The sequence below is a fragment of the Anabrus simplex genome, chromosome 1 (genome assembly GCF_040414725.1).
Source record: "Anabrus simplex isolate iqAnaSimp1 chromosome 1, ASM4041472v1, whole genome shotgun sequence".
Taxonomy (NCBI): domain Eukaryota; kingdom Metazoa; phylum Arthropoda; class Insecta; order Orthoptera; family Tettigoniidae; genus Anabrus; species Anabrus simplex.
In genome coordinates this window covers 1,109,454,481-1,109,467,646 of record NC_090265.1, presented here as the reverse complement: position 1 = coordinate 1,109,467,646, position 13,166 = coordinate 1,109,454,481, and the positions used below count along the sequence as shown (strand labels likewise).

Here is a 13,166-nt window from a genome sequence, read left to right as displayed (position 1 = left end):
GTTTCCTTATAACCGCATAACCTTTGGTGGTGCTATTTGAGGATCCAACCAGCCTCTGGGCTGATGACCTAACAGACAGACACACATTACGCTATTCTAAGATCGACCTCAATTCTTATCTTCAAGATATAACACGCTGTGTCATTACGCTCCCCAACTGTTCCAATTTTGCACTTTTTAATATTTTTTCTCTTCACAGTTGTTTTTTCTATGCCATATGTTTCAATAACTTCGAGAATCTAACATATTAGCTCATTTTAGATATATTTCTTTCGACAAATAATATACAACTACAGTATATTGTACTATTTCACTCATATCAGCATTTAAAGGCTTGATACTTGAACTTTTTAAATTTTTTCATCGGGTTTCCTCAAACTTTTGGAAACACAGTGCTGATCGGCACATGCCTTGCTACTCTTCAAGAACTTGTTCCGTACTACATTTACATATTTCATCTACGACTTCTTCATGATTTTCGGAACTATCAACACACAGTGCTGATCCCTAAAATTATACAGTGCCTCATGAACTGCTACTGAAAAATACGTATTTGATCCTAGATTTCTTTGTAACATTGAAATTTCAACACACAGTGCTCCCTGAAGTGTTATAGTGCTTCATAAACAATATCTAACGGAATTATTTAAACTTCACATTTTGTTTGTCTTTTATACTTATTTGTGATCGGCTGAAATTTCAACACACAGTGCTCCCTAAAGTGTTTTAGTGCTTCACAAACAGCAACTGACTGAATTATTTAAACTTCACATTTTATTTACCTGTGCATTGTCTTTTATACTTAATTGGGATCAGCTGATGATGACCAAGAATGATGGTCAAAACCGGTACCAATCATAATTAAGTAGGAATGTAAAACTTACATTTCTTATTTTAATAGTATTGAAAGGTTGAACCACCATATATCTTCTTTCAACTTAATAGTGAACTCACTTCAACATAGAACACTATGAAATTCTTATCTCTTAACTTACTTAAGTAAACAGCCAATGGATGGCAGGAGGCGGCTTTATACACTGTTGAAACACACACGTACTGTGCACCCAAATGGGTTTGCTCATTTCTTGATTTCGAACAAACATACGACCCCATATGGGTACATGAAGTTCAAGACATTCGAGTACTCTCACGTGCCCAAGCGGGGTCACCTGGCACTCAATTTAAGTATTAACTATGTTGTTGCATCAAAATACCAAAGTTAGAAATCAGTTTTCTCAAAACTCAGTAAATTCTATCTAACAGTTTCAGAGTTAGGGCATATGTTCAGCTTTCAACTTAAGAGACTTCTGCTTCTCAAGAAAGTGATTGCAATGTTATGTACTATCAAAATATAAAATAAACAAAATATGACATTTTCCTACTTAAGGTATAATTTCCTGGCGACGGTCACATATAGACCAATGAACAGATGACCCATTGAAATTATAAGGTTTCTGAACTCATGGCTGAAAACCTTTGAGACAATTGTTCTCTTTCCTCAGTTTTCAAAGTTTACTGTTAGTTTATTACAATGAATGGAAGGTTTCACAAAACTTGACTCACTGAATGAAAGCAACACTTATGCAGAATTATCAAAACTGCCAGAAAAATGTTTCTAAAAGCACATTTGTGTTGACTTATGAGTTGAGAGTGATAAATATGTCTTATAATTATAAATGTTTTTACAAAATTAACCTAATTTTTTTTGTCACCAGGACCCGGAGAAATGTCTTAGTGTACCTCCGATAGATGTACTATGGATAAAGGGAAGGCAAGATGGAGATTACTACTATTCTTTTGGTGGATGTCATCGTTACATGGCTCATAAGAGATTGGGCCGAAAAACCATCAGAGCCAAGCTTGTAGCTTCTACTATTACAGATCTCAGAAGTTACCTGGGAGCTTCCACACCAGATCTTGTATAAAGCCAATGGTTTGATTTCTTATTCATGGGTTGACTGATATTAATAGCGACTGGACAATTACTTTCCACTCCAATACATGTTATTCTGCTTTCAATTTACAAGTAATTCTTGACTTCCTGTTATGCTTGTTTATGTACCATTCCATAGAGGAATATTTAACTCGTTAACTTGTTAGTTTATAGTATTGAAAAACTGAACATCAGGGTGTAGGGAGAATTTTAGTCCAGATGAGGTGTCAGACAGTCTTGCCTCCCTAGAATTCAAGAGTTTTGTAGCATGTCTCTGCTTCCCAATAATCCTTAAAGGGCTTTTTTCGAGTCTTGAATTTACATTCCTTAATTACTTTGTCACTTTAACAACTGGCTTTTTTAACCTGAACATATCATTTACTGTGTCAATAAGTGGGTGTTGAGTTTTTTTAGATAAAAATGAATATGCACTAGAAATATCATCCAGGTTGACTTGTTTGTAATAGCCAATGTATCTTACAAGAGGAGGGTCTGAGGTACAACACTGATTTTTACGAGACTTGGTATGATTGAGGTCAATTTTAACTTAAGTCCCACTGTGAAATAATGTTTTGCTAACATTCCTGTTACAGCATGTTAAAAGTTCAGTGTTTGAATCGCTTACCTACTAATTACAGGACTCTTCTTGCAAAAGAGTTTAGTGGGAGGGGTAAGGGAAAGTGTGAGTCTTGACTTGCAGACATTCAGCATGGTACTTCCCTATTGTTACATCATTATGAGAAAGTCGGTGACTCTTTGAGAAGTTTTGTAAAATTAGCAAGTTTTGTAGTCATTTGTGATTTGTCACCGTTCCCAACTATTATGCTTAAGAAGATAAATGAAATAACATGTACAAATACAAATGAAAAGAGAAAAGTAAAAGAAGGAGCAATAATTGATAAATATATGTAATGGGAAAGAGTCTAAGTAAACTGATTAAGGTGCATTTATGCTTGTATTAGGATGGGTTTTGGCATACAACTTATCACATAAGAATCCCAAATAAGGATTAGGAATTTATATGGTATTTTACTAGATGAATTTGATGATAACTTCTTGTTAATTGTTAGGGCTCATACTGTTCACAGTAATGTTAATGTTTAAAGAAGTGTTGGAAGCACATCTTTGAAACATCTGCTACATCGTAAGATTGACATATTTACACATTTTGAGCACTCAAGCAATGCATCGAAAGTAGCATAGCCCTGGCAGGCACACTACTGTATATCATCATGTGGGTCAGCAGCACAGAGATGATAGGTGGTTGTACACTAACAACTGCAAACAGATAATGTTGCAAACATGTATGACAAACTCTTCATCCTGTAAGAAGATTGTGTCTGACATTCTTCAAATAAAAGACTTCCATTGCCGGAAACCATAGATGTCCAATGGCTGTATGAATGACATGGTTTACCCGGGCATGCGTTTGATCTCTATTATCTTGTCTGAAAGAACACATGCCATGTAGTCTCCAGACTCCATTCAAGAGTCCAGAAGTAGCACACCATTGTCATCTACATTCATAGAACCTATGTCACGCATCTTACATTCCATAATATTCTTTGTAGTCTCCTCTGATTGTGTTGGCTTTATATATAAATTTAAAAGTGATGAACAAGTTTTCTTTAACAATTGCAACAAATTTTCAGTCTTTTTCTTGGAGAACTATGGAGGAGTGTTCTGTGAATTTCCCCATCTAATGACACTAGTAGCATGACAGTGTAACTGTAAGTAATGCTTCTCACAGATTGCTCGACTCTTGCATATTGCGAATTCCATATTCATTGAGAGTTCATCCGCTGTGGACTAACAGATTAAAACCACTTTGACCATCGTTGTAGCGACAAGTACACTACAGTCCCATTAATCCAAACACCGTTAATCCAAAAGTCTGGTTAATCCAAACTGAAATATTCAATTTTTTTAAAAATTTCTCCTCATTGAAATGAAAGAGCATATTATAGAATGAAGATTTACTTGCATTTTATTAGTCATATTTTACTAGAATAACGTAATGTAAACATAATTACACATCATAAACCATCAATCACTGGTTGTTTATCTTTACAAAGTCTGTTCGTTTCTTTTGCCGTAGTAATTGGAACCTACTCGAAGATGCAGTATTAAACCAGCATCTCATAAACATCACATCAGTGGGTGTAGCAGCGCGGAGTGTTGCTCGATGTAGCGTATGACAAGTTCTAAGGTGGCCGCAGCATCTGAATGTGACACTAGTTGTTCATTGCGGTCTTCTTCGTCGTCACTCTGTTCCTCATCAACTCCAGATTACTTCTCCACCATAGCTACAATTTCTTGGTCTGTTTGTAATTGATGACGGTCAGCTTCCATCCACTCGCTAATGTCATTTTCATTGGCTTCCTCACACCCAGGAAGTTGTTGAACAATTTCAAGGAGATTTGACATTTGCAGACGCTTCCACTGGACTCTCGATGAATGCGAGACTCTGCCACAATTTCTTCCACGTTTTCCTCGTGAACTGCTCACTGACACCCTCCCATGCCTCTGCTGCCCAGTAAACTGCTAAAGAATGGATATTTCAAATTACAGTATGTGCTGTACTGTATTGTAGAAACTATTTTCCTCAGACGGTTGAGGCACTGGCCTTCTGACCCCAACTTGGCAGGTTCGATCCTGGCTCAGTCCGGTTGTATTTGAAGGTTTCTGGCACATAAAAGAACTCCTGCAGAAGAAAATCCCAGCACCAAGGTGTCTCCGGAAACCGTAAAAGTAGTTAGTGGGACGTAAAACAATAACATTATTAATAGAAAATATTTTCTGGTTAATCCGAAAATTTCGTAATCTGAACAGACTCCGGTACAAATTAGTTCAGATTAATGAGACTCTGCTGTATTGCCATTCGGATTCATTGTCAGAACTAAGGTTAAGTTATAAGGAGATTCCCACCTTCCAATACTTGTCAATTTCCTATAACTAGTTTATTGTTTACATGACATAATCCAGCTTAATTTCTAGGTGTATACAAAATAGAATATGTTTCATTCCGATTATGGAAAATCTTCAGCTAAAAGATTTGACAAAAAATGGCACGACAGTTAAAACACCTGTAATGATTATGATGATGAAATAAAATGTTCATTCATGTTGGGTTAAAATTTCCAACAAGTCAATGTCCAAGTAACGGTTAAAATCAGCGTAAGGGGTCTTCTTTATGCTGGAGATGTGTATGCTTGTTGATCTTGAAGATAAAATTGAGAATATAAAAGATTTTCTGAAAATATGTTTGTCGGGGGAAACTTTTGAAACAACCGTAGTTGAAGAGCTTTGAAGTTAGACTGTTGAAATGAGTCTGAAACAAGAAGAAATTTAGTAAGGAGGGAGATATTTTAGAGGAAAAAACCTTGTAAGAATGAGTGTTGTGGGGTATATAAGTATATATGAAATTGTTTACCTCGTAATCTGTCGTGTTGTATTTGAGATTTATAAGCTGTTCATTGTCAGAGGCGCATGGATTGAGTCAACAAACGCTTTTTCATTCTGCGATTTGTCCTTTCTCTTGCTTGTCTGACATAAACTTCATAATCTTGTATGGAATGATCTGAAGTCCTTTTTGGAACAGCTTCATCCAAGATTTGTTTCAAAAACAAATAAAACCATTCAGTGTAAGTAACCAACCAAAACAATGTCATTGTCAACACCATCTTTAAAAGTTAATTCTTCCAGTTGGCCCACATTGAAAAAGTGTAGGTTTCTAAAACTTATAGGGACAAAAAAGTTAATAGAAAAACTTATATAAGTACAGGTTTTGTTTATTTACATTGAATGGTTTTGTTTGTTTTTGAAACAAATACCTTCTTCTTCTTCTTCCCAAAACATTTCTGCTTATGCAGGTAGTTTTGAAACGAATATATTATATTTATAATCTGGGTTTGTAGCTTATTGATTTTTATTTTATTTTATTTTAAATTTAAATGGTTATAAAAAGAGCCCTTAAAGTTAAAATTGATCGAAACAACCTTCAGATTTAATGTCAGATGGTCTATTCACAGGTGTCCGGTTGGCCATTTTTGTTGTGTACGTTAACATCTCTTCAGTATGTATTATAGGTACTGAACACAACCTAATACGTTGAAAATTTATTCCGAGTAACTTACAATACAGTTGGGAAAATTAAATATTCATTGATATCTCTTTCGAAAGGAAAATAGAATTGTTTTACACATACATTATATCCTGCAGCTCAATTTCTGCTTGGTGAGTTTTGGTCAGATCCAAATGTTGATATTCCTTTACTAGTACCACCACATTTTGTGAGTTTATTTTCAGAGATGGGAAAAGTACAAGAAAAAAATAAGAAGGGCTTGATTACAGTTACTTGAAGTACTGTATTTTACTCATACAATTACACATTATTTTTTCAACAATTAATCAGTAAAATTACGGTTCAGTTTTATGCCAATCTTAAGGAAATCATTGGCTCCAATTTTTTTTTTTTTTTTTTTTTTTTTTTTTTTGATGGATCAAAAATAAGTTTACAAGGGAAGAATTTTTTTTTAAAGCATGAAGACATTTTGGCTATCGTCAGTTGGTGAGACTAAACATGATAGCTTTAAACTTTCAAAATGATTTTTTCCCATCCTTTTTATTTTAGTAAGTGAATTTCAGCAATTCATATAATTTGCCATTTACTTAACAAAACAAATGATTCTTAAAATTATCATCTATAAGCCTCAATCTCTTTGGGGGAAAGTACATCTATGCATTTACTGAAAAGATATCCAACAGGATCACTTGAAAATACACGTGTTTAAGAGTGTTCCTAGTAGTGATGGATATTGCAGGATAAGTACAATCTCTTTGGAATGACTATAAAGGTAAGAAAGTACCTCGTGCAATACTGATGAAGCTACTGGATATGTGTAGTAGAGCTGAGCAAGTTATCTTTATCACCACTTGGGTTTCTTTCCCATTTCTGCTTCCATGTGATGTAAAAATTAACTTTTACTCATCTACTTCCCTACTATGTTTATTATTGACATTCCCATTTTTCACTTTAAATCAAACGGTCAAATTATCATAAACAACATACAAGACGTATGCATAAGGAGGTACTGTGTTTAACTTTTGCAAGTCAGGCTTCGCACTTCCCCCTTTCACTACACTCCTCCATACAAGGAATCATACAAACAGCAAGCGAGCAATTCAAACACTAAACTTTTAACACACTATAAAAGGTATAGTGTCATAGTGCCGGTCATAAATACTTCACAGCAGGACTCCAGTTGAACATGACCACTGTCGTACCAAACATTGTAAAACTTTTAATATCTCATTTCAAACTCTTATCTTGTCAGCTTATTCCATTATTAATAAGGCACATCCTGATATGTGCTCCTATTCAAGTACCTTTCTTTCTATACGTGACTCTGTCACTTGTTATCCATTCCTATATTTAACTTCACCAAGTGAAAGTTGTCATAAATTGTATTATATTGGTGTATTGTAATAATCATACTATTCTATGTTTCTCTCATGTCTTCAGTAGTAGTACAGCTTTGCCAAAGGATCATCTTAAGTAGTTGTGCTAGTAGTATTTAATCCAGGGAATTTTATCATCCCTAGCTCTTTTCCATCCTTGCGTTGCCGAAATCCTTTGATGTGTTAGTGTGACATTAAACCACTATGGAAGTATAGGATTGTTAATACACTTTAATGTCAGTATTGTAGGTGGTGAAGATGTAGTCCTGCAATTCTAAAACCAAAATTTATGTTTAAAGAATCATTTCAAATTATATCATATAAGCTGTAGTATATGTCATTGACTGGAAAATCACTTACTTGTTGTATGAAAAAATATGTACAGGAGATATATGATGAAAAATAACATTTACTATAGCCAGTAATACATATAATTTTGATGACACTAATATATAGGGAGATAGTGTTTTTTCTTCTTTCTTTCTTTGTTCTATTTCAGGCCTTCCTCTCAACCCATTTCCCTTGAACACACCATCACTGAAAGAGTAGCTAAGATTATAATAGTCCCTACCCTCAACTTACCTAGCTTTATGAAACTCCCCCAAGCCATTTTCCTGCAATGCTGTAACAAAAATGAATGGAACCCAGTATTGGTCATTTTTCCCCTCTCCATTATAAAAGCCATATGAAAAAGTTGGAATTCAAAAGGGAAAATTGAGGCAAATATTTATTTATAGGAAGAGAAATTAAGGATTGGAATAATTTATGAAAAGAAATAAATTTTCTTTGAAATAATTTAAAAAAAAGATTAGGTAGACGATAGAGAATCTGCCACCTGGACGACAGCCTTAAATGCAGTATGAGGTTAATATTCAAACAGTATAGACTAGAAGACAATATTTTATATATGTATATAGGTCAGAGTTGCTCAGCTGGGCACCTGTTGAGGCTAGCTCAGTGCAGCCGGGCAGTTTACGTACCAAGCTTATGTCACAGTCAAGAAAGAGAGTGAACACACTCGGCACAGGACAGGAGCAGTGCTGTTCAATTTTGACTATGAAGCTCTCCTTGCACCATTCCATGAAATGTTGATTGGAGTAGAGTATTTTAAAAAATGACTATAATTGCAAGAAGAATGAAAATGAAAATCCACAGTCTGTTTCCAGTCATTCGACCGGGTCAGGAATGGAATGAATGAAGCCCCCCTCTAGCGGCAAGGATAGGAATTGTGCCGGCTGCCAAAGCCTGTTGCACTCTTTGCAAGAAGAATCAACCTTTAAAAATTTTCCAGTTTGATTTATACTGTGCTCATTATTAATAGGCATGGTTTTAATTTCCTATATTTACACATTCATAGAAAACTGACAGGTTATAAGTTTCATGTTAGTGTACAAATATATGGGGTTGAAGCGTGCAAGCTATGATTTACAATTTCTTTGATGGGAATGACAGTATTTCCACTAAGAAAAGTAAAATTACTGTTATTTATTTGTTAAAACACAATATGTTTACCTACATCAACAAGTTGAATACTTGATTTTGCAGTGTTGTAATGCAGTGTGACTTTCCTTGTTCGCCGAGTTTCCGAAAATAGTATTTAAAACTTATCAGACATCCATTGTTAATATCTAGTCTCTAAATAGCGAGCGAGTTTCATCACCATTGAAGACACAGATATTTACTATCAAAGTACATCAATACTGTAAGTGCAATAACAAGTTGATACACAGTATGTCTTCAAATAAACGAAATAATTACATTTATTCCTGGTAAACGTGATTGGATTGTTGATGAGTTTATCAGATCATTTAAACTCTTGCAAGAAACCACAGCTTATATGCTTTACTCCTTATTATATTAGGAATATTTCTAAAGCATACCTCGCTTAAAATTGTGAAAATTGTAATTAATTTTGTAAGAGTACAAAATATTTTGAGGTACCGGTAAACTCTTTATTGTATCTAGTCAGTATACTTAAACAAAACAAAAATAACCAATTTCTTACAGTGAAAGGTACATTGAAACTTACTTGGATTTCTGTCCACTGGAAATAAAAAATAAAAATCCTCAAATGAACGTTCATCTTTCATTGACTGTCGCAGCCTGTGACGTAACTGCAACATTGCTACTGCTGAAGTGCACACACTGATCGCTCGCCCATTCACTTATATGGTGTGTGCCCGCAGGATGAAAAGTCCATCGTGAGCACCTCTGATATAGATATTCTAGGAAAATGAGTCCTAGCATGTGTCAAGTCATTATTTACCACAATCTCCTTCCAAGTTTGGAAAATTAGCACTTTTAGTATCTTCCCAGGGTTCCATCACAAGTCATGATAAGTGACCATGAAACCTCAAACTAAGTCAAAAATTGTTTACATTTATTTGTATTAGGCTCCTCTTCCTCAGCTTCCTTGTGCAATCTTCATTGGACTTATTGCATAGCATGTGCTCAACATATAAATATGTTCATGGGTGCAAAATTGGTTTGAATTAGGAATGGATACATACAAGAGACCTAAATCAGCAGATTAATAGCATGTTAAAGAACATTTTTCATTGTGAGATTCCAGCACTCTGGCATCATTTAAAATCTGTAGGAATTGAAGGGTCATTAAACTCACATTCACAATATTATTATTATTATTATTATTATTATTATTATTATTATTATAACCTTTGTTAATTGTTGTTTTATCCTGACCCTTCATATTGTTATGTTCTGGAGGGCCTTTCGTGATTAAGACTATTTTCTGATCACTTTATTCTTCCAAGGCTTGAAATTACTCTTGGTAGTTATGTTATTCACTAAAATTATAGTGAATTTGTGCCCTTTAGGTACCTAGCTGTTGTTATGTCCCACTGATGTTTTATGGAGACAGGTATTGTGGACAGTGTCAACTCTTCTTTCGTTCCCTATGTCGCATGTTCTTGGACTTTTTGTTTTTCTTTATGTCACACTGACACAGACAGGTCTTATGGCAATGATAGGAGAGGACAGGGCTAGAGCCCAAGCATTTACCTGGTGTGAAAATGGGAAACTCAGAAAACCATCTTCAGGGCTGCAAACAGTAGTGTTCAAACCTACTATACTCCGCACGGCTTTACTTCTACATTAACGGTTCAAAAAACAAATGAGCATCACCTTACTTCTGTTGCCAGTGCGCTACTGCAGCGAGAACAGCTGATGAAATACGACTGCAGTAAACAGCCCTCGTAAAGTGTTCTACCGTACTCGGAAAAGCTAATGAATCTGGATTGAAAACAAATTCACAAAACAATACTTTCTAGCAACATCCGACAGTAAAAAGAGAATATATTAAGAAAAAATGAATGAGGAAATAACACATCACTCATCGCTAATGGCTGGCACAGGAAGGAGCTTATGGCCTACAAATGGAACACTCCACTAATCTCAAAGTCACTTTCTTGCCATTCGTTTTTTCCGAATTACACTGAGACATGCTAAATACGCACGAAGTACACTTACCAATACACGGACGTAAATAAAACTACAGTTATATTCTTATACACTGAACTATTAAACCTGTATTGTACTAACTTATGCTATGGTAAACTGTAAATTACACTATACTTTACTATACTAGAAAGATAAAGACTAATATGAAAAACACAAATTACTGAAGAAAAATGCAAAAGATTGCGAACTGTACTGAATACCATACACCGAGCTCGATAACTGCAGTCGCTTAAGTGCGGCCAGTATCCAGTAATCGGGAGATCGTGGGTTCGAGCCCCAATGTCGCCAACCCTGAAGATGGTTTTCCGTGGTTTCCCATTTTCACGCCAGGCAAATGCCGGGGCTGTACCTTAATTAAGGCCACGGCCGCTTCCTTCCACTTCCTAGGCCTTTCCCGTCCCATCGTCGCCATAAGACATATCTGTGTCGGTGCGACGTAAAGCAAAAAAAAAAAAAAATTACCATACAGAGCGAGATACATTAACCACGTGGTGAATGTAAATTTGAAATCGGCAACTAGGCTTCAAGATAGCACTCTGCCAATATAAGTCGATTGAATGACAGCTTGGGATTGGTTGGATGTCTATGTTTCAGTGCATAACCATCAGACAGAGCCAAAATTGGTCAAAACGTCAATTTAGAAGTAAAGCCGTGTGGAGTATATCTCCCAAATGCAAGCTCATAGCTTGATTGTGATTGTATATTTGTCAATATTTTTGATGGTGTATTTGATATACCTTGCTTGAAAATGTTATGTTAAATATTTTTGTAATATTTTTATTGAATAATTTTCAATATTTTAATACAGGATGTTTTTAGTCCCAGGCTATGTGACCCAAACTGCATAGCCAACTTGCTCAGTGTTCTTTGACATACAGAAGATTCTAGTATTTACTGATAGAAATCTGTCACCAAAGTGACTTTGGTTAGAATCTCAGCCAAAGCATGTGGGGTTTTTGAAATGAAAAAGTCACATCATTGTGGTTCTGGTGCCACATAAAACTAGACGTCCCATGGCCATGATCATGCTATCAACAGTCACATAAAATTACGAGACTCCTTGCTTGCATAAACATTTAGTTTTTAAGAAGAAATGAGGTGGTGTCTCCTGTGCAATTATTTCCAATGTAGAAATATATAAAAAACTTTTTTTCAAGCTTTCTTGCCCCACACTTCATAATTGTAGCTACTCATCTCCTTGAATATGCAGATACCCTCCTATTGTTCCCGCTGATTAGTACCAACATTAATATCTACTTCCACATTTCTTTCAACAACTTTGTGAAATTGCAAAGCTATAGAAAATCTTTGGAACTGCAAACAGTAGGGTTCAAACCCTCTATTTCCCAAATAGCAGAACCAGTTGGGTTAAAGTGATCACAAACAAATTGAAAGCCATTCAAAACTCTGTGATTCCCTAATTTAGAATACATTGATTTATAAATTACTCCAGAGATATGTGGATTGCAATTCACTCATTAGAATTGGAGTGGAAATTGTTTAACAACATATTTAAGAAAGTGCCATAATTGACCAGCACTAAGTTATGAGGAAAAGACTGGACAGATTATAAACATGGTTTCTGTAACATTTTTGTATTGAGGTGATTGTATATATGGCAATATTTTTGGTGGTGTATTTGATACCTTGCTTGAAAATGTTAAATATATTTGTAATATTTTTATTGAGTTATTTTCAATATTTGAATATAGGATGTTTTTCCCTTTATAGTCCCAGGCTTTTTTAAACTAGCAATTCAGCAAAAACAATTTTAAAAATCCTTTATTACCTAGTGATGAAATCACTGGTAAGGGTATAAAGGGACAATATGTTAGAAAGTTTACTCATGTTGCTATAATAACATTAAAGTTCATGAAGAAAATTATTTTAAGAAATTGACTAATGGATGTTAAAAAAAATTCTTCTTGTGAAAACCTGAAGGACTTTTGTTTGGTGCTGCTTTCTTTTAACCTACTACCTTCCACGAAAACCTAGTCCATTGGTAGAAAGTGCTGTTCAGTACTCAATTACTTGTAAAAATGCAATTGACAATGCCTACTGTGGACCTCTACTGCAAAACATCTATTGAAATAGGTACTATACAGAGGTAAGAGCAGTAATGTGCAAGGGACATTTATCTTTTACAAATGTCCAAATAATGCATGTAACTTCATTCCAGTTCAGTATATGTCTATATGATAAAGTCTCTTTGCCTTGAGTCTTCTGAATCATATGTGGTTTGTTAATTAAAAACACTTGCAACCTAATTTATAACAATATGTACTGAATATGC

General features: G+C 35.0%; 1 protein-coding gene across 1 annotated transcript in view; it reads left to right on the top strand.

Annotated features, from left to right (window-relative positions):
- Nucleotides 1-12,557, top strand: part of Srx (Sulfiredoxin) — a 28,315-nt gene extending 15,758 nt beyond the window's left edge. Inside the window, exon 2 of the mRNA XM_067137323.2 lies at nt 1,716-12,557. Within this exon, the coding sequence (XP_066993424.2) occupies nt 1,716-1,925 (210 nt within the window). The 3' untranslated portion in view covers nt 1,926-12,557. The remainder of the gene's footprint in view (nt 1-1,715) is intronic.
- Nucleotides 12,558-13,166: the final 609 nt, after the last annotated feature.